Source organism: Cyanistes caeruleus, chromosome 3 (assembly GCF_971803275.1).
Source record: "Cyanistes caeruleus chromosome 3, bCyaCae1.hap1.1, whole genome shotgun sequence".
Classification (NCBI taxonomy): Eukaryota; Metazoa; Chordata; class Aves; order Passeriformes; family Paridae; genus Cyanistes; species Cyanistes caeruleus.
In genome coordinates, this window is record NC_141703.1 from 110,478,975 (window position 1) to 110,498,412 (window position 19,438).

General features: G+C 42.8%; 1 protein-coding gene across 2 annotated transcripts in view; it reads right to left on the reverse strand.

Annotated features, from left to right (window-relative positions):
• Positions 1-12,585, reverse strand: part of CRYBG3 (crystallin beta-gamma domain containing 3) — an 83,263-nt gene extending 70,678 nt beyond the window's left edge. For both annotated transcript variants that reach the window (XR_015285421.1, XM_086884163.1), the window contains exon 1: positions 12,334-12,585. Coding sequence is in view for 1 of the 2 variants with exons in the window: in XM_086884163.1 (XP_086740289.1) it covers positions 12,334-12,434 (101 nt within the window). In the remaining variant the exon portion in view is untranslated. The remainder of the gene's footprint in view (positions 1-12,333) is intronic.
• Between the last annotated feature and the right edge of the window lie 6,853 nt (positions 12,586-19,438).

The following is a 19,438-nucleotide window of genomic DNA, read 5'->3' on the forward strand; positions in this document are numbered from 1 at the left end:
AATACTAAATAAAAGGACATTGTGACAATTAATTCCAGAAACCCAAGCCTCTCAGATATGTAATCTACTGCCCTTCTGTTGCTATTTCTGCTAGACATTCCTTCTTCTCTTATGTATTAGTGCATCCAACAGAGATGGATTAATCTTTAGCGAAGGTTTAGAGGAAGGTTAGAGGGATTTCTTCTCCTCAGCTGTCTTGCTGCTCTTTCTACTGTCTTGCCAGCATGCCTAACCTGATTAGCATCACTCTTATTCTCTAACTAATCAAGATTAAATTTAAGTTAGAGAATGTTATCTTTTGTATCTTCTGAACAAACCTTTCTTTGTGCCGTTTTCTGTTGCTTTTTGTTCCTCTGCTGCTGCCTCTGTTTTGACCTTTCTGTAATACTTAGACAGGTGGTGTCTGAACCAGAAGCAGGTTTGTGGTCCAAGTTTTTAATCATTACACTTTGGAAAGAGAGGTTAAGAGATTCTTACGAGAAAGGCATGCTCACATTCTGCATTGCTGCTCACACAGAAAGAGATTACATGAGGGATTACAGTCAAGAAAAAAAAAAAAGCAATTTAATGGAGCATATTTAAGTACACGGCTTTCAAGGTCTTTTGCAACTGCCTCTAAAAACAGAACAAGACAATTAGAAACAATCACATTTTCAAAAGGCCCTCACAGCATCTCTGTATGGTGTGAGAAGTCAGCTTCCTCCATCCTTGTCCTTCAAAACAATCCCTCAGAACTTGCAAATGAAAAGCCCATCCCCTTCTTCCTTTATTAATCCACCCCACCCATGTTATGCACGCAGCAGATTGTGAATGTGTTGTGACAGATAAAAAAAAAAAAAAAGCTACAGGAAGCATACAAGTAATAAAACACAAAAACACAAGTTTGGATGAGACCGACCACACACAGAGTTCTTCAAACAAAGTAATTGCTGTGACATTTTAGGCTCCTTTTATGAGGAGAAGGCACGGACTGCCTGTTGCTGTTTGGGAAGGGGGAAATTAATGGGCACTCCCTTAAGGAAATGGGGACAGCTGACTAAAGCTGAACTTCAGCTCAGCACCACCACAGCACTTGTGGATGTTGACCCTCCCTACTCCTCCCAGGGCTTTGAATCAAATCTCCTCTAATGTAGCAGCTCCAGCATTTATTTTTCATGCAGTCCACGTGTAACCAGACAGGTGAGGGCTCCAGCATTTTGCCATCTTCTCTCTCTTAGGGACATATGACTCCCTGAGTAGTCAAACCCTCTCTGCTACCACATAAGGCTGGCACTGTTTGTTTTTAATTGGTCTTCTCCTCAGATTAACTCAGGAACCATTTAATGTGATGACTCATAATGGTAAGAGAATAAGCAATTCCCAACCTCAAAGATGCTTTTTAGGTTTGCTTTCTTCATTTCTTTATTTCAGCATTCTGGGGTGTAATGCCAGCTCCTGAGCCCTGCCTTTCCTTTCTCTCTGAACAAACCTAACACTCCTCTCTGGGAAATACAACTCGTGGTTCTGATGGTCATGACTTCTTTCCAATTTCACTTTGTGACAACAGTTACCCATTCAGCTCACCTTCCAGAAGGATATTTCAGTGGAGAAACACTGAAACAAGGATTTCATCACCTACGACATTAAAATCCATTTGTGCAAGGGCCTTCCTAGAGAATGTAAATGAGTGGAAATCCACAAGTCTAATAATACCATCAAATATAGATGTGCAAGACCTCAATGAAGTTCCAGCACATTACAGTAATTCTCACACCATAGCTACAAACCAGCAGTAGTAATGAAATTTTTACTATAAAAACTGCAAAGAGCCATAGGTTGCTTAGTATTGGTTTCTTCTTTGTCCCAGTTTCCAAGTGGTAATTAAAATGATGACTGCAAAAAAATTCAGACATTTTACTTAATATTTTCATATATATACCAGTTACCCTGCTTGCCATACAGACCCTTATGGTTACTGCAGCTGGCCTCCTGCACAATACAGATTATGAAATTTCACCAAGGGAGACCTGTGCAAAGCCTTTAACACATGACAAGAAGCTGTGAGCTTTGGTTGAAAAACAGCAAACTATGGAAAAATGACCACATTTATAAGTAAGACCTTCCCATGTAAACAACTACTAAATTCACTACTCATTAGGCTTAGCTAGTCAAGTCTCATCTCTCATCAATTTACATCTATGTGGGACAGGTTATAAAAGTCCCAGATTCAAATAACCTCTTGAAGCCACAGGTTTGCTATAACATAAAGTACTTAAATCTGATTTCCCTTCCAGTTATATTCCTCGAGGCGGAGTCATTCCTCAAACTTCAACACTGTCATTTCAAAACAAAATGCCACTGAGCTACTTCACTTTATTCTGTGAGGGAGGTTTTCCAGACACCAAATTGTTCCAGAGCTCTTTCCAGAGCCCTTTTCAGTTTGCCAGCATCCTTTTCATGATAAATCACGGACACCAACCTGCAGCAACCAAAGAAGCCACAGAATACACGTGTCTTGTTGTTTATACACCCGACAATCACATTTTCTTCTCTGAGCCACCACTTTGGCAGCTCATGTTTAACTGGCTGTCAACCATAGCAACTTAGTTTGTTTCCAATGTTGTCTACATGGTGATTTCCATACTTTACACTCTAATCATCTGCAAACTTCACATGCTACAGTTTTGTCCTCTTTTAAATTATCTGTGAAGATATTGATTCAAAAATACATCCTTTTTTTCGTTTTCTTCAAACAGATTAAGTAGAAAATTATTTATTACATCTGGGGTTTTTTTATATTCCTCTGTATGTTGAATTTTAGCCTGCACTTTACACTTGCAAATATTTTAAGTGAGGCATCAGTGCCAAGTCTTAAGCATCTAAGGATGATATGTCAGCAGTTTGTCAAGTGAAGCTGTAATCTCATAAACAAAACTGAGCTTGACAATTCCCATCTTTCAGTAATGTTACAATCAATACCATGTTTATTAACTTCTCAAGTTCCCTTGTAGAGTTAGTAAATCAATTTTTCTATCCCTCCCCTTTAATCCAACTGAATAAAATATCCTTTAAAGGGAAACACCTTCCTCTAGGCACCATCATCACACTTGTGAAGCCATTTGTGTGCTGTGCAGCCAGGAGAACTATTAGAACTTTATCTAAAAAGTCAATTTTTTAGGAGTCAAACTTGCAGCACATACTTTAAGGAATATAAACAAGGGTACAGTAATCATTTGTTAAATTAACTGAAAGGAAAATATTACTGTAAAGCTCAGCGGCAACAAGATGTGAGGAAATCAACTGAATGCAAAAAATTGGCTTATGCATCATGTGACAGCTAAAACATGTTAGCATTTAACAGAAAATAAATGCACTAGCATCTTAGAAGAAAAAAATCCCAATTAATTAAAACCTCTTTCCTCCGTTTCCTTCCCCACCCCAAAACCACAATGTTGCCCTTTTCTATAAAGCTCCGAAATGAAAAATTTCCAGTGAGCTTCTCAGCAAGATTCCCAGGCTAACACACTTCTTGGGAAACCAAATAACAGCAGCAGTGACAAAATCTGCCTCCAGTCTCTGGCAAGACTGTTGGGGCTTGTCTTAAAGAGAGAGAGAGAGAATTTTGCACAGAAATTTGAACGTGAAATTTCTGGCTGCTGCTTCTGTGCCCAAACTTAGGACACATGCACAGAGGAGGAGAATTGAAGACATTAAGACAAATGCTAATTATAAAAACAAGTTATTGAATTTGAAATGAGAGGGTCAAAGGAAAGCAAAGCTGCTATTTAATTTAAAACAAATACAGAAGGGAAACTTAAGAAGAGGAAAGGGGAAAGGGAAAAGGGGGAGAAAGGGAAAAGGGGGAGAAAGGGAAAAGGGGGAGAAAGGGAAAAGGGGGAGAAAGGGAAAAGGGGGAGAAAGGGAAAAGGGGGAGAAAGGGAAAAGGGGGAGAAAGGGAAAAGGGGGAGAAAGGGAAAAGGGGGAGAAAGGGAAAAGGGGGAGAAAGGGAAAAGGGGGAGAAAGGGAAAAGGGGGAGAAAGGGAAAAGGGGGAGAAAGGGAAAAGGGGGAGAAAGGGAAAAGGGGGAGAAAGGGAAAAGGGGGAGAAAGGGAAAAGGGGGAGAAAGGGAAAAGGGGGAGAAAGGGAAAAGGGGGAGAAAGGGAAAAGGGGGAGAAAGGGAAAAGGGGGAGAAAGGGAAAAGGGGGAGAAAGGGAAAAGGGGGAGAAAGGGAAAAGGGGGAGAAAGGGAAAAGGGGGAGAAAGGGAAAAGGGGGAGAAAGGGAAAAGGGGGAGAAAGGGAAAAGGGGGAGAAAGGGAAAAGGGGGAGAAAGGGAAAAGGGGGAGAAAGGGAAAAGGGGGAGAAAGGGAAAAGGGGGAGAAAGGGAAAAGGGGGAGAAAGGGAAAAGGGGGAGAAAGGGAAAAGGGGGAGAAAGGGAAAAGGGGGAGAAAGGGAAAAGGGGGAGAAAGGGAAAAGGGGGAGAAAGGGAAAAGGGGGAGAAAGGGAAAAGGGGGAGAAAGGGAAAAGGGGGAGAAAGGGAAAAGGGGGAGAAAGGGAAAAGGGGGAGAAAGGGAAAAGGGGGAGAAAGGGAAAAGGGGGAGAAAGGGAAAAGGGGGAGAAAGGGAAAAGGGGGAGAAAGGGAAAAGGGGGAGAAAGGGAAAAGGGGGAGAAAGGGAAAAGGGGGAGAAAGGGAAAAGGGGGAGAAAGGGAAAAGGGGGAGAAAGGGAAAAGGGGGAGAAAGGGAAAAGGGGGAGAAAGGGAAAAGGGGGAGAAAGGGAAAAGGGGGAGAAAGGGAAAAGGGGGAGAAAGGGAAAAGGGGGAGAAAGGGAAAAGGGGGAGAAAGGGAAAAGGGGGAGAAAGGGAAAAGGGGGAGAAAGGGAAAAGGGGGAGAAAGGGAAAAGGGGGAGAAAGGGAAAAGGGGGAGAAAGGGAAAAGGGGGAGAAAGGGAAAAGGGGGAGAAAGGGAAAAGGGGGAGAAAGGGAAAAGGGGGAGAAAGGGAAAAGGGGGAGAAAGGGAAAAGGGGGAGAAAGGGAAAAGGGGGAGAAAGGGAAAAGGGGGAGAAAGGGAAAAGGGGGAGAAAGGGAAAAGGGGGAGAAAGGGAAAAGGGGGAGAAAGGGAAAAGGGGGAGAAAGGGAAAAGGGGGAGAAAGGGAAAAGGGGGAGAAAGGGAAAAGGGGGAGAAAGGGAAAAGGGGGAGAAAGGGAAAAGGGGGAGAAAGGGAAAAGGGGGAGAAAGGGAAAAGGGGGAGAAAGGGAAAAGGGGGAGAAAGGGAAAAGGGGGAGAAAGGGAAAAGGGGGAGAAAGGGAAAAGGGGGAGAAAGGGAAAAGGGGGAGAAAGGGAAAAGGGGGAGAAGGGAGGGAGAAAGGGAAGAAGGGAAAGGGGGAGGGGAGAAAAGAAAAAGGGGGAGAAAGGAAAAGGGGGAGAAAGGAAAAGGGGGAGAAAGGAAAGGGGAGAAAGGAAAAGGGGAGAAAGGAAAAAGAGGGAGGGAAAAGGGGGAGAAAGGGAAAAGGGGGAGAAAGGGAAAAGGGGAGGAAAGGAAAAGGGGGAGAAAGGAAAAGGGGGAGAAAGGAAGAAGAAGAGGGGCCAAGGAAGAAGGGGGGCCAAGGAAGAAGGGGGGCCAAGGAAGAAGGGGGGCCAAGGAAGAAGGGGGCCAAGGAAGAAGGGGGGCCAAGGAAGAAGGGGGGCCAAGGAAGAAGGGGGGCCAAGGAAGAAGGGGGGAAAAGGAAGAAGGGGGGAAAAGGAAGAAGGGGGGAAAAGGAAGAAGGGGGGAAAAGGAAGAAGGGGGGAAAAGGAAGAAGGGGGGAAAAGGAAGAAGGGGGGAAAAGGAAGAAGGGGGGAAAAGGAAGAAGGGGGGAAAAGGAAGAAGGGGGGAAAAGGGAAAAAGGAAAAAAAGGGAAAAATTGAGCCAGGAGGAAAAAAAGGCAGGAAATTAGGCAGAAGAAGTGTTTAAATTGCTGATTAAAGTGTTGAAACAGCACAAAATGTATTGTATTCAATTAAACTACCCTCATTTTGAAACTGGTTTGATTACAGACTGCAGTGAGCAATTTAGATTGTTTTAACTGAAACAATTTTTCCTCTCAGACCTGTTTCTGTTGCTGATTTACATACTGTTCTTTGCTTGTGCAGCAAAGTTGGGTCAGCTTCACATTCTTCAGTAGCAGTGCTGTGCTGCATGGCTTATATCAGCTACATAAACTGTGTGAGTATTAAATGAAGACTAAAATGAGCAACTAAAACTATAATGGAAAATAAATATGTCAGAAAAATCGCAGATAGGCCACATTTTACACTGAAAGTTTACATGAAAAAAATTCAAGAACCAAACCATGTTGTTACACTGTACACGTACCTTTAAGTTTAAAGGCTAGAACTGGGTGAAATAAATATGATGACCCTTGCTAAATAATCTGTTTTACATGTGAGGGAACTGAACAGCCCTACAAAGGCTGGAGAAAGAAATATAAGTGTTTTTGTTCACAGCTTACTCTGATATTGGTCAGTGCGATTATTCCAGATTATATCAAGGTTTTCCTTCTGGCATCTGTCAGGCATAGTAACCAGCAGTGCTGTGGAATCTGCTCCCTATTTTCCAGTCTGATTGGCTAGGCAGTTTCCAGCACTCTTATGCCATAGATATGTTACTGGCCACTAACACAAACACTTGGTACAACATCAGAAACAGATTTACAAACTATTTATTAAGGTTAAATTTGTTGAATTAATGGGGAATAGAACTGTTTCCAAAGGGCATATTTGCAGTGTGGGGAATCAAGAGTGGTACTTACAAAATGGCATAAAAATAGGAGATATTAAGAAAAAAAAAGTAATCCAGGGCAGCTTTAAAACAGCAGCAACTGCTGTACTGATAAAACAGAGCATACCAGAATTTCAGAAAGATTCACTAAGAATAAGCACCTCAGAAAAAAAATACAAGATAGACTGGTGCCACCAGTAAAATGCAGCAAGCTCTTCTGGTCAGGCTGGAGGAAAAAAGTTTTGGTAGAGGTAGAGAAGGCTACTATTTCAACCCAAGAAAATACTCTCCAGAACTCTCATCTTTTACTCACAAAATATACACCAGGAAGCATCCTGTGTTCCCTCTTTTGATCTGAAGGTGTGCATTTTCCATTCCCACCAAAATAAATTTTATGGCCAAATTTGCAGCTTGTAACTAATTTAAATAAAAGTATGTTATCAGTGCAATTCTTTCTGCCTTTTCTGTTTGTGTGCTCGCAAGAAATAACTTCTTCCTACATTTTTTCCCAACACAACACTTCACTGTAGGTGAAGTGCAGATGTTTACACATCTGCAAGGTGTTTACACACTTGGGCCTCAAGACCTCCAAACTGCTTAAGAGGTTTGCCTTTGGAAAAAATATTTTATCAACCTAAGAGACACAGTGGAACATTCAGAAAAGCAACATTCTCTTTCAAAATAAGGCAAGTCATGAAATCACAAAAACACACCACCATTGGAGACTATATCAGGTGCCTGGAAACTGGCATGAGAAAGTGAAATGAGTAAGGGAGCCAAAATTTCCAACCATAAGTCTTCAAAAGTGATACTGCAAAGCCAGTTAGAACAGATAAAAATTATATTAGAAATGAAAATTAATATACCAGAAGTTAAAGCCTGAGCAACCCAGTGCTGTGCTATTGTCTGCAAGTATAATAGTATATACTAACTGAACTTTATAAAATCCAAACACTCCTCAAAAATTAAAAGCAGTAGCTGTGTTTCCACCTTTTCAAGAAATTACAATAATTGGAAATATAATCCCCACAGCAACATGTTTTGGAATTGTAATTTTTTTCCACCTGGGAGTCTTTTATTCACTAGAGGACAAGAACAAGGAGTTTTCATCTTTGCAAAACTGTTCCTTAAAACCACCGACTTGTAGCTCTTTTGGAAATATTTTTGCATTAACTCTGGCACTTATGCCAATAACTGGAAAAGGAGACAACGCTGCTCACATTTAAAATAGTGGAAAAAATGTTGCTTTGTTTCTTCCAAGGAGCGCTTCTATTATAATTAAGGCTCTAGTAACATTTCCTTCAGGAAATGTCTCTCACACACATGGCCAGCTGCTGGCCCTGCTCCTCCTGGTCTGAGTCCCACGAGACATCCAAGTATGTGCCTCATTTTGATCAAGCAGGCAGTCCCACTAGAGTGCACAGAATTATTAAGATGTTTAATTATTGGCAGTCACTTTGGTGCCCTTCTGAATCAGGCCCTTTCATACTATTTTGAATTATCCTGCAATGGAAGCCATAATAGGATAAAATCTAGGAAGCAAAAAGGAAGAAAGAAACCCCAAATTTACAAATGTACAGAAAGTTTTCATAATGCACCTTACTTAGGCAAGTCTAATTTGAATTCTTCTATATGGTTGGAGTATTGCCCTTGCTGGTTCCACAAACCACCATCCCTCATGCAGACTCGTAAATAAGCTATATTCTAACAACAACACAAAGACTCTTGCTCTGGCTTTTGAAAGTAAAAGGTTCTTTATTAGAAAGCAGAGATGATTTTTCCAGCTGACAATGGATTTCTTCAAAGATGCCAACGGTATCTGAATCAAACGCAGCCAGGAGGCAGCAATTTCAGAAGAGCTAGGTCTGAAATTTATTACTCCCTTTTCCATCAATTTCCAGCAGTCCCTCAAATGCAGAGTTTTTACAACTACAAAAATACATGTTCTTTGTAAACAGGAACAATGACTGGCAGCCCCAAAGGAAGAAAAAGACTCTCTAATCTCTCCTCAGGCAGAATAAACAAAGTTCTTCATCTCTGAAAGCTCTTGGTAAGATACTAATGGATGAATGGAACAATCTCAGCCTGAAAAAAAATCCCAACAAACAAATCAGCCCCCCCCCAAATCTTTCTAAACCAGATACATGTTACTCTTCCCTGTTTGGTGTCTCTGGTATACTTCAGCAATGCAGACAAAATATCCTGACAAACCAAACTTGCACTGGTAGTTCTGTGACCAGCCAACAACACTTGGAAGGAAAAAGAGAAATCTGAAATGAACCAGAAGAACACTGCAAGGAATAACTAATAAAATGCACCCACAGTTTAAAGGACATTTTGATGGTACCTCAGTAAAAAGTGTCACAACCCCCTGAAAGGTCACATTTATTCACAAAAGAACAATTGCTCAGCCACAGAAGCCATGTATTTCTGAAAGAATCCACAGTGTAGACTTACAGTGTAAAAGCTGTGTCTTCTTCCAAATGGACTAAATTAGTAATTTTACTAATACGTGTATTAGTAAAAAAAAAAAAAAAAAAAATTAAAAAAATATCTGAGACTCCTATTAGAATAGTGAAAATGCAATTGGGTTTTGTCACCCTGGGGATTTAGATTGCTTCAGGACAAATACTGTGGTAACTAATAACCAATTGTGTATTATTGAGAATAGCAAGTAGTCCAATACAGCATAATGATTGTGTCTGATGGAAATCAGTGGTAAAGACCTGGGATGAAGAGCACTGAAGCCATTCAAAGCAGCCCCAACTCAAGAACACACTCAGGCCACAGGCAAGCACAGGGTGGGAGACACTTTCCATTTGGATACTTTTTATGTAAAAGCCAAGTGAGCTCTTAAGGCATGTGCTGTGCTTTTTGCTGCCACAAAACTTGCAACTAACCTGCACCACTTTATTTTTTTCCACAAGCAAGCCTCCAGCGAGTCTCATGTTCATCAGAGCTACAAATTGCTGTAAGGGCAAGTTATTAACCTAAGCTTTTTGTCAAATGAGGTTCTCAGAAGAGTCAAGGACACTGATTAACAAACTCTGTAACTCCCCCTATCCCCTTCCTCCCGTTTTAAACCAGGCTCACGGTACATTTGGGTTTTGGTTCTTAGAGTTTTTACAGGTAAATCTGAACGGGGTCTGGAGCCAGAGAGCAGCTCTGATCACGGGGGAAGGAAAACTGGCAGCTTCCAGCCACCCACCACTGCCTGATTTGTGGGAGCAGATGGAGAGTGACTTTTGGATGGACAGAGGCTCATTTCTGCATGCTTTTAAAACTTGGGAAAGCACCGTGGCGTTCAGCAGAGGCACCAAGCGTGGGCACAGAGTCTATGTGATACACTGCTCTCCCTCCAGCCCCCTTTACTTTGAAGACTTCTACTTTTCTGAAACCCATCAGTAAGTAAAATACCTCCCCAGAAAAGTTTATTCCTACGTATATACATACATCTCGAACTTGGTCTGGTTCCAACACCACCGATGAGCCGTGCCGGTGCACACATTTCTCACAGCCCTGGACAAAAGCTGCTCTCCACACCTGGACAGCAAACACCCGGGGCAGCCCTGGGTCCCCTCCCCGCACCCGGGCTTTGTTCAGGGATCCTTTCTGCGGCACGGCCCAGCTCGCTAAACAAACACAGGAGCAAACCTGCGGCGCTCATCCCGGCCCTGGGTAATGTATGCAATTACGCTAATTTGCGAAGAAGGCTGCCAGTGGAAACCAAATACGAGAAGGTCAGCATTCCTGACTAGCGTGCCACGCTGCAGCCCGGCACAACAAGGAAAAGCTCCTTAACATTCCAAATGGGGCTTGGGATGGCCAGGGCTCTGGCTTGCCTCCGCTCCAGGATGGAGACCCTGCAGCGAGCCCCGGGAGGAGTTCAACAGCGAGGCCAAGGGGCCAGAGCCTGCTCCTGTCTGCCTGGGCTATCCCATCCATGCCCATTCCGAATGAATAGGAGGCTCTTGGCTGCAGGAAATGAAACTGGCTGGGATGGAGATGAGGCTGCAGCCCCAAGTGGAGTAGGTCCACCGTGAGTGCTACCTACAGACAGGCCATTTAGCGCACAAACCTCTGAGGAGGCATCGCTCTCCTCCTCACCAAGGTGACCGCTAGGCTTTTTTGTTTATCCCAAACCACGGTGTAGGGAGCTGGCAAGGCGTCATCCGATGAAACCTGTCCTATTGCCCCTCCAGGTCCTCAGGCAGATCCAAACCTTCGCCCTCTCCCGTATCTTCACCACTCCCGCCAGACAAAACAGCCAGGCTATTCCAGCAGTTGTAAAGATGTCCTTGATTCAGCAGCCTTGCTCCCAATTTCTTTTTTTCCACTAAATAAAAAAGCAACATTTTCTGCTCATAAAAGACCAGTGGATCCTTGGTGGTGTACTGGCGTGTCAAACGCTTTCAGTAAAACAAAACCCCCGAAGTTAAAAATCCTCATGGTGCACTTACAAGATTAAGATGGTCAGTGTAAGAGAGCATTGTAAGATGTTCTTCTGTTTTCCATGATTCCTGAGACTGTGCAATGCAAGATGCTAAAGCTTTTCACTGAAAGAACTACTGCGATAGCCACTGTCAATCTGATTAAATTTCCCTTACTGTCTGTCAGTTTTAAACACAAACCCATGCCCTATCAAGCATGACTCAGATTAAAACCAACATGCTAAAAGCAAAAAATAAATACTACACCCGAGGAAGCAAAGCCTTTGCAGTTAACACCTTTTCTCCATAAAAATATGCTCATTAACTTGGGCCGACAATGAGTCTACCTGAGAAACTGCAGGAAACTTATCTGTGCTTCTTTCCTACTTACAGACAGAAATCAGCCACCATAGGAAAAAAAAAAGAAAAAAAAGAAGAAAAAAAGGAAGAGGAAGAAGAGGAACAAATACACAAGAAGTTTCCAAACCTTTTCATCTCGTAAAGTCTCCTTGCACTAAAAAAAAATTTATTAATAACCAAGTTTCCATAAACCACAAATTTTGCATTGAGACTTAAACACATCAGTAATATTTATATTGCATTAACGCCTGATTTACACCAGTCCAAAAGAAAACTTTCAGCGTGAAAACCGGGAAGGAAAAACAAACAAACAAAACCCTCGGAGACCTCAGCGCCCTGCCCTGCTTTCAGTCCCCGACCCGGGCCACACGATTCTGAGGGCGGCGGAGGAGCAGCCCCGGGTGCGCTATTCCCGGCAGCTTCCACAGGGGCTCCGCCGAGCCCGGCGGGGCCGGGGGTGCTCGGTGCACCTCCAGAGACCCCCGAATGCCCCCGGCGCCCAGCGCCAGCCGTGCCCGCACCGCAGCGCTGCCCCAGGCCAGCCCGCCCTCCCCAGCCTCCCCAGCCGCTGTCAGCCGCGCTCCCCGCCCGCTCCGGAGCTCCCCCGGACACGCCGCCGCCGCCGTCCCCGGAGCCGCCCCGGGGCCCCGGACGCGCGGGCTCCCCGCCCTGAACGCTCGCTTCTTCCCGCTGCCCCGCCACCCTCCGCTGTGGCACCTCGGGCCGGGCCCCGCTCAGCCCGGTGCCCCCGGGTTTCCCTGAGGTGCCCCGGCCGCGCAGGTGGCACCGCGCCGCCCCCGTGCCCCGCGTACCTGTTCGCCGCCCCCTCGCCGGCTGGGCTCCTGGAGAAGAAGCGAGAGAAAGTGCTGTGCCAGGAGGGGCCGGCCCGCCGCCGGCTGCCCCCGCCAGACATCCCCGGGAAGCTGACGGGACGGGAGACGCCGCCAGCAGCCGCCCGGCACCGAGTCCCCGCGGCGGCGGCAGGCGGGAGGGAGGGAGGGAGGGAGGGAGGCGGCGAACGCGTCCCTCCGCCCCGGGGAGGAGCCGCCGCTCCGCGCCCCCGCCCCTGCCCCGTGTGGGGCGGGCCGGGAGAGCCGCGCTCGGGGGCGGGGGTGGCTGTGGCAGCGGCAGGAGGAGGACAGGGGGGAGCCCCATCCGTGCCCCGGCAGGCGGGGAGGGCCCGGCCCCTGCCCTGCCGAGCTCCCGGGGCCGCGGGAGGGAAGGACCGCCACACACTGCCCGCCGCACCCGGCCGGGAGGGTGGCGCCTTGTGTTCGGATCGTGGTTTGATGCCTTTTTTTTTTTTTTTGTTTTTTTTTTTTGTTTTTTTTGTTAATGGGCGATAATTAGTGGGAACAAAGAGAAAAGATCAGAAGTAAAAAACAAACAAACAAAGAAGAAATAAACCTCTGAAGAAAAAGGTTAGGGAGCTTTGAGAATCCACGGTCCTGACTGACTGCGAACGCCAGCGCCAGCCTACTGCTTTGTAAGGAGCCAGCTTTGAGATCCTGCACTCGCTTGTCCATGCAAAGTCAGGAACATCTGTGCCTGCTGCCCAGCGCTGTAAATATTGGCATCGAGCAAAGGTACACGGCAGCAGCGGCTGGGGCTTCACCTCTCTGTCGCTTCAGGTTAAGTTCAGACCACGCTTGCTGACGAAAGGTGGCTTAGAAGAAAGGGGTTCTCATGCCTTTTTAAAAGTTTACTTCCTAGAAAGGAGTTTGGTTTAGTTTTTTATTTAGTTTTGGGCTTTGTAATAATGAATGCTTCATTTTTCTCCCTCCAAGATTTGTGGCCACACTTAACAACGGATGACCTTGCCATTCCGAAAGCACAGTGACAAATACTATCTTCATTTTATAGATCGAGATGATGCACAAAACCTTAGTGATTCACTGAGTGTGTTACTGGTAAAATAGACCAACCTTGACACAAGGATTTTAAATTTAGAGCCACACTTCCTCACCTTTGTGAGCATCTCTGCTGTTCTTTGTGACTGCCTCCACCTTACACCTTAATATCAGCTCCTTTTTGCTTTGTACCATCTCACAGAACTGTGGAATGGTTGAAGGTAGAAGGGACTGTAGGTAGTCACCTGGTCCAATCCCCTGCTCAACCAGGGCCACCTGGAGCAGATTGTCTAGGACTGTGTCCTGATGGCTTTGGAATATCTCCAAATATAAGGTTTCTGGGTAACCTGTGCAAGTGATCACCTCTCTTCTGTAGGTTTTTTCCTAGTTGTTCACCTCGATCCGTACCCAAACCTCTTAACCACTGTGTCATTGTGACAGGCAGATACGAAGCTGGTACTCTAGCCCATCTGCAGAACAGCAGCAATAAAACAGCCTGAAAAAAAACTTACTGTCTGCTTTTCTGTCCTCTTTTTCCTACCTCATCTGTGAACAAATCTTTAAGAAATGTGCAAACAGCTCTGCTTTGTATAGTCCAAGTCTTATATAGCTTTGATGTGGAATTTAAAACCACAGACACAGCTGGATATTGGATGTGCACTTCAATTTTTTACCAGTCAGAATTGGGACTAGCTGGTTGGATCACAGGTTACAAAAAGTAACCAGTCACAAACCAAATTCAGGAACCAGCACTTAGTACACAAGGTTCTGTCCAGTTTTCAGTGTCCAGACAAGGAGCAGACAATTCTCTCAGTGATGGAGATGCCCCAAGCTTTGCACAAAGCCATGAAATGTTTCATTCCAGAACAGTATAGAGGAAAACAAGAAAGCACATTTTTAGAGTACCTACACGTAGTCACCAATTCTCACAGAAATGCCAGTGGGGGTTAAAACAGCAAAACATAACAGCAGCTCACAGTGGAACATTATAGAGGAGACACTCCTTCTGACATTCAAAACAGAAGTAATTAGGCTCCAAAACCAAATTAGAAAAGTGGCTATTTATTAGGACTGCACAAACAGGCTGCAGGGAGGCTTAGGCTCTCCGTGACTGTTTATTACTTTTAATTCTTCTTTGCCACATACATCTCACAGCTTCCCTACCTATTGCGTAAGTAAGATCTAATCCCTATAGCAAACCTGAATATAATAATTAGCATTTATAAAGCATCCGGTGTCTTCAAAGGGTTTAAGCATTAATTAATCCTCGTAATCACCTCAGGATGTAGTTAAGTATAATATGGTGAGTGGTTTGCACACAGAGACAGTCAGAATACCTTGCTGCATCCAAAGGCTGTCCACATGTGCCCAGAGGGGCACCACAGGGCAGCATGAAGCATTACCAGGGCTCTGCTTGTCCAAGAACAAAGAGCCAACCTAATCAGAAATGCTAATCCCTAACAGTAACATTTTGTGCTCAAATCTGTTCCTCCTTTCTTCACTGCATCTAAAGCAGAAAACACAGGAATGTATCACATGACAGTTCTACTGCAGGCAAATAATGAAAATATTAAAACTAATCAACATACTAAAACTGTATCAATATAAAAGATGAACATGGCACAGGTTAGAGAATCCCTTTCTGATTTTTCTGTACCCTGGAGTAATTGAGTACCCTGCCTAAGAGTAAATGGTTTTGACACACTTAAAATAATAAATGGGGAACTCAAATTTAGCCACCTACACCTCCAGCAAGGGGAGGAGAGGGAAGCTTTTAGGCAAAGCTGCAGTATCTGCCATGTGGCAGGTGGCCTCACACATTAGCACAGCTGCCAGCACTAACAGCAGCACCAACACGTGCAAGCCAAAACAGATGGGGCAAACAGGTTCCTTTCTGCCTCAGATTAAAGTGCTCACATGTGGCCCACATGAGGTAATACGGCGACACCAAAGGCAGGGAGAAACCATTAAAACACAGTTGCAGAGGGATAGAGTTGCACAGAAGAGGAAAATGTCAAGCAGGGGCTCCCAATACATTTTTTTCATAATTCATTCTGCCCAGAGTATCACTTGAATGTCGAGTGTGTGTGTGTGCTGTGCCTCTTCCACATCCACTTAATTTTTCTACTGCAATTCTGATTATAATGCCTGTGCAGCAGGGAAACCTCCCCCTTCTCGCTGCTCTAGAGTGAGCAGATGGTGAAATTTTAATTGTGCTTTTTGTATTTCCTTCTTTTTATGGGTCCTTAAAATCTTGAGTCAAATCTTCTGTTTTGTTTGGACGATGGAAAGAAAATTTTGATGGAAAGCAAATTTCCATCATGCTGCTTTAGGAGGAGCCCTCCATTCACACCCTTCTTTTAAAACTTTCCTGATACGTTAAATTAATAACCAGGGGAGAAATGTAGTCCAAAAACCTCCAAATGAAACATTTTGCTTGCAAGCACATTTCACGCAACTCTTAAATGAGAACATCCTCAAACTGTTTCCATTGTTGGACCACTACAATAAGAAGCAGTCTTATGTTTTGAGGTGCAACTCCACTATGCAAAAGCAAAGTTCAGTTTTCCATTTCATACACATTAATGCATTTATCTATCAAAGTATTTTATATAGCTCTGCTACTTTTTAATAAGCACTCCCATTTTCCAGGCTCTTACAGAACATGTCTGCAGGTAGATGTGGCATAAATAGCAACAGTATTTTAATAATGAACAGCCCCTCACCTATCTTTTTCCTTTCCAGTCTATAATCTGTTACAGCAAGGTTTTTAAGAGGTGCCATGAGACCATGAATTAATAAATGCACATAAAGGAGTCATGGTGGGTAATATTTCCTAGCCATTTTTCACAGTGATTGTTGTCCAGATGTTGAAACAAATACAGATGACTTTCAAATCTCTAATCTATACTTTAAAATGAAGGCAACCAACAGAATGGAAGAGTTGGGTCTTGGCTATGTTATTACACAGATGAAGGATGTTAGCAAGGATTTCTAGGATTATTTTCTATCTAGCCATGACCTCCTGCTGTAAAGTATGTGCTGTGCAGCTTCCAGCAATCCTCATCCTTTAACTGTAAACACACAGTTCCTCCATTTGATTTACTGAAAATGGTTTAAAAGACAGCCACATGGTCAGCTGCTATTGTTCAAATGCCTTCATGTCTGGAGAAGACAGCTGGAAATTACTCATGAGGTTAAACAGCAGCTTCTGAGACCCATAACTGTGTTCTTTATTATTTTGGGCAAGATTTACACATCGTGCTATACATGGCCAAAGTTCAGTCTGGGAATTAAAATCTTTAAACCATCTTTTTGGAAAGCTTCTTCTGTTTGTTTTCCACTCTATTTGTTTTTCCTCTGTAAATTTGTGACATTTACACCTACCCAGTAGAAGTGCTAAAAGGGGAAACTAACTGTGAAGTACAAAATAAGAAACCACCAACCCACCTACAGAATCTTTTTCAAAGCAGACTTTCACTGCACCTGAGCATGTAACAAAAAGCATTCAGAAGCCTCATACTGTGGTGGGATGTATGTACCTAATTCCAAAAGATTTGACAACTGTCATGTAATTAGCACAGCTTGTCTGGGAGGCTCCCATGACATTTTTGACAGCACCTCCTATCAATTAAACTGGTGTGAATCCAAAATGAAGATCAGGCTCACTTGTCCTCTTACCAAGTCAATGACTGCAAAACACCCTACCCTAACTGGAGCTCAGGAAAGTCTGCATTTCATGTGATGAGGGCTCTGTAAAATCATCCTGCCCTGAGTCTGCTCACCTGCTAAGGCAATCTGTCTATTCACCTTCCACAAAAAACTGGTTAAACAATCTGCTTCAGTAAGCAGATTTCATCCAAATTCTAACATATATTGTAGATAGTGTAAAGAGCAGCACAGATAATTCAGTATTCATAAGAATGCAAGAGCTTTCAACAAAAGGTGTCTTACATGCAAATAAAAGAAATCCATGAAATACATTACCAGCTACTTATACATTGTAATTAATTTAACTTTTAATTAATGTAACTTTTCCACCTAGAATGTCTTTTGAATATCAGATGTGTGGTTAAAAATTAATATACACCTTTCTGTACAAATCTACCCACTTTCAAATATAAAATCAAATTACTATTCTAATGGGCTTACTGTATTTCCATGCAAGTACATAAAAGTACATTTTAAATTTGTAGCTTACTAGGCAGTTTTTAATTGTGGTACAAGCCTATGTACGGTAAATTTAAGACTCTGGACAGCAGACTTGCCTTCTTAACTGCCTTTCAAAGATTTGTTAAAACAAGTCCCTGGACCCCAAGTCTTCCTAGATCCACTGATTGCAGACACACCAATGCCATCCCTTGTCTTTCCTGCTGGATTTCATAACACAGAATATTTTTTAACCCAATATTCTGGACCCTTTATAAGATATTTTTAAAATGTTTGAAAGTTAGAATACATATATATATATATATATATATGTGTGTGTGTGTAAAGTAACCCCTTGCCACATTCAGGCTGAGCTCGTGTATAAGCATATTCCAAAAGGAATAATCATCTTTAGTGTCTGCAGAAATACACTGCAAAATATTCTGTATATAAAAATGACTCTAAGTACACCAGTTGCTAACAATCCTTATTCACCAGAATTCTCATGGATTGAGCTAAACAGGATCATAAAAGCTTTTGGCTGCTAATGTTGCGGAATCCCATCTGTTTTGTGGAACAACTTATTTTCCTCTCCATTTAAGCTTCCAGTAAGAAATTAAAAATACGAGAGAGAGAGAGAGAGAGAGAGAGAGAGGAAACAAAGAGGAGACCTTTTCTTATGTATGCAAATTATATCCATAAGTTATTTCAAATAGGGAGAAAATACTTCAATCTTATTACAGAACAAACAGAAAAACAGAGCCTAATGCTTGGCACACAAGTTCCACACAACAGTAAACAGACTGTAACACACAGAAAAAGGGTAAGAAAGAAATCTTAAAGGCCAAGTTTGTAAGAATTCAAGTGACTATTGATCAGACTTTGCCTGGTTAGCTGGGTAAGTAACAGCATAACTGAGCCCTCACACACACACTCATTTGTTCTGTGGGGTTTTTTTTTAATTTTTATTTTTTTTTCTTTTTAAGCCCAACACAACAAAACCTTTAATAGGGGAAAGAGGATTTCTTTTAATACCCCAGAACAAAAATTCTGAGTAATCAATGTTTCTTCACTCAAGCATTCATTGTTAGTAAAGTCAGGGCAGAAAAGCTTTTTCTGCAAAGTAAATGCCATCACAAGGCAACATCTGGCTAATGGGAATAGGAGCCTGAAACAGTCTTTTTATCTGATGTTATTCTTTAGAAATAGTTTTTGTATTTAATGCACAGCTCTGGTCCCATAAAATATGACTAAGAAGACTAAAGGGGTTTCTCTACAATGCAAGATGGTATTTTATAGAATGCACTTAGTGTAGTTCAGAAATAGTAGAGGTACTCTGTGTTTTCCAATTTTCAGGGTGTGCTGAACTGCTGCTGAAAATAAAGGCTCATATTATCTCTGTGGTAAATCAATTCTCTGGATAAAGCTGTCAATTTTTCTTTATATTAGGAACTGATTTAAGTATTCCTATTTAGTCTGATGCCAGTATCAGATCACCTGTCATTCACTTCACAATGAAGGTATTGCTACAGCCTTTAAGAAATCGCACATATAATTTATATTCTGCATAAATTAAGGATTTAAATGCATTACCTGACATCATGACAGAACACACACCTCAAGGAAAGCATGAGACTTATTACCCACAAAAAGAGGGGGTTTTGATGCTTTTTCTAATCATTGCATGATAGAGTAGACAGAGAACTACGTAGTACTTTAACAGTTATGGAATGGGTAAAAAGGAAATTTGGTACTTAAAATATTCCTACAACCTGAGCGACTTGATTTTGCCTGTATGCTTTTTTATGTTTTTTTTTTTAAAAAAAATTTAATGTTTTTTATTTTAATTTCCAGGAACTGTAAAGCTACAGCATAGCTTTATTATATTATTGGTATATGCACTTATAATAACAGTGGT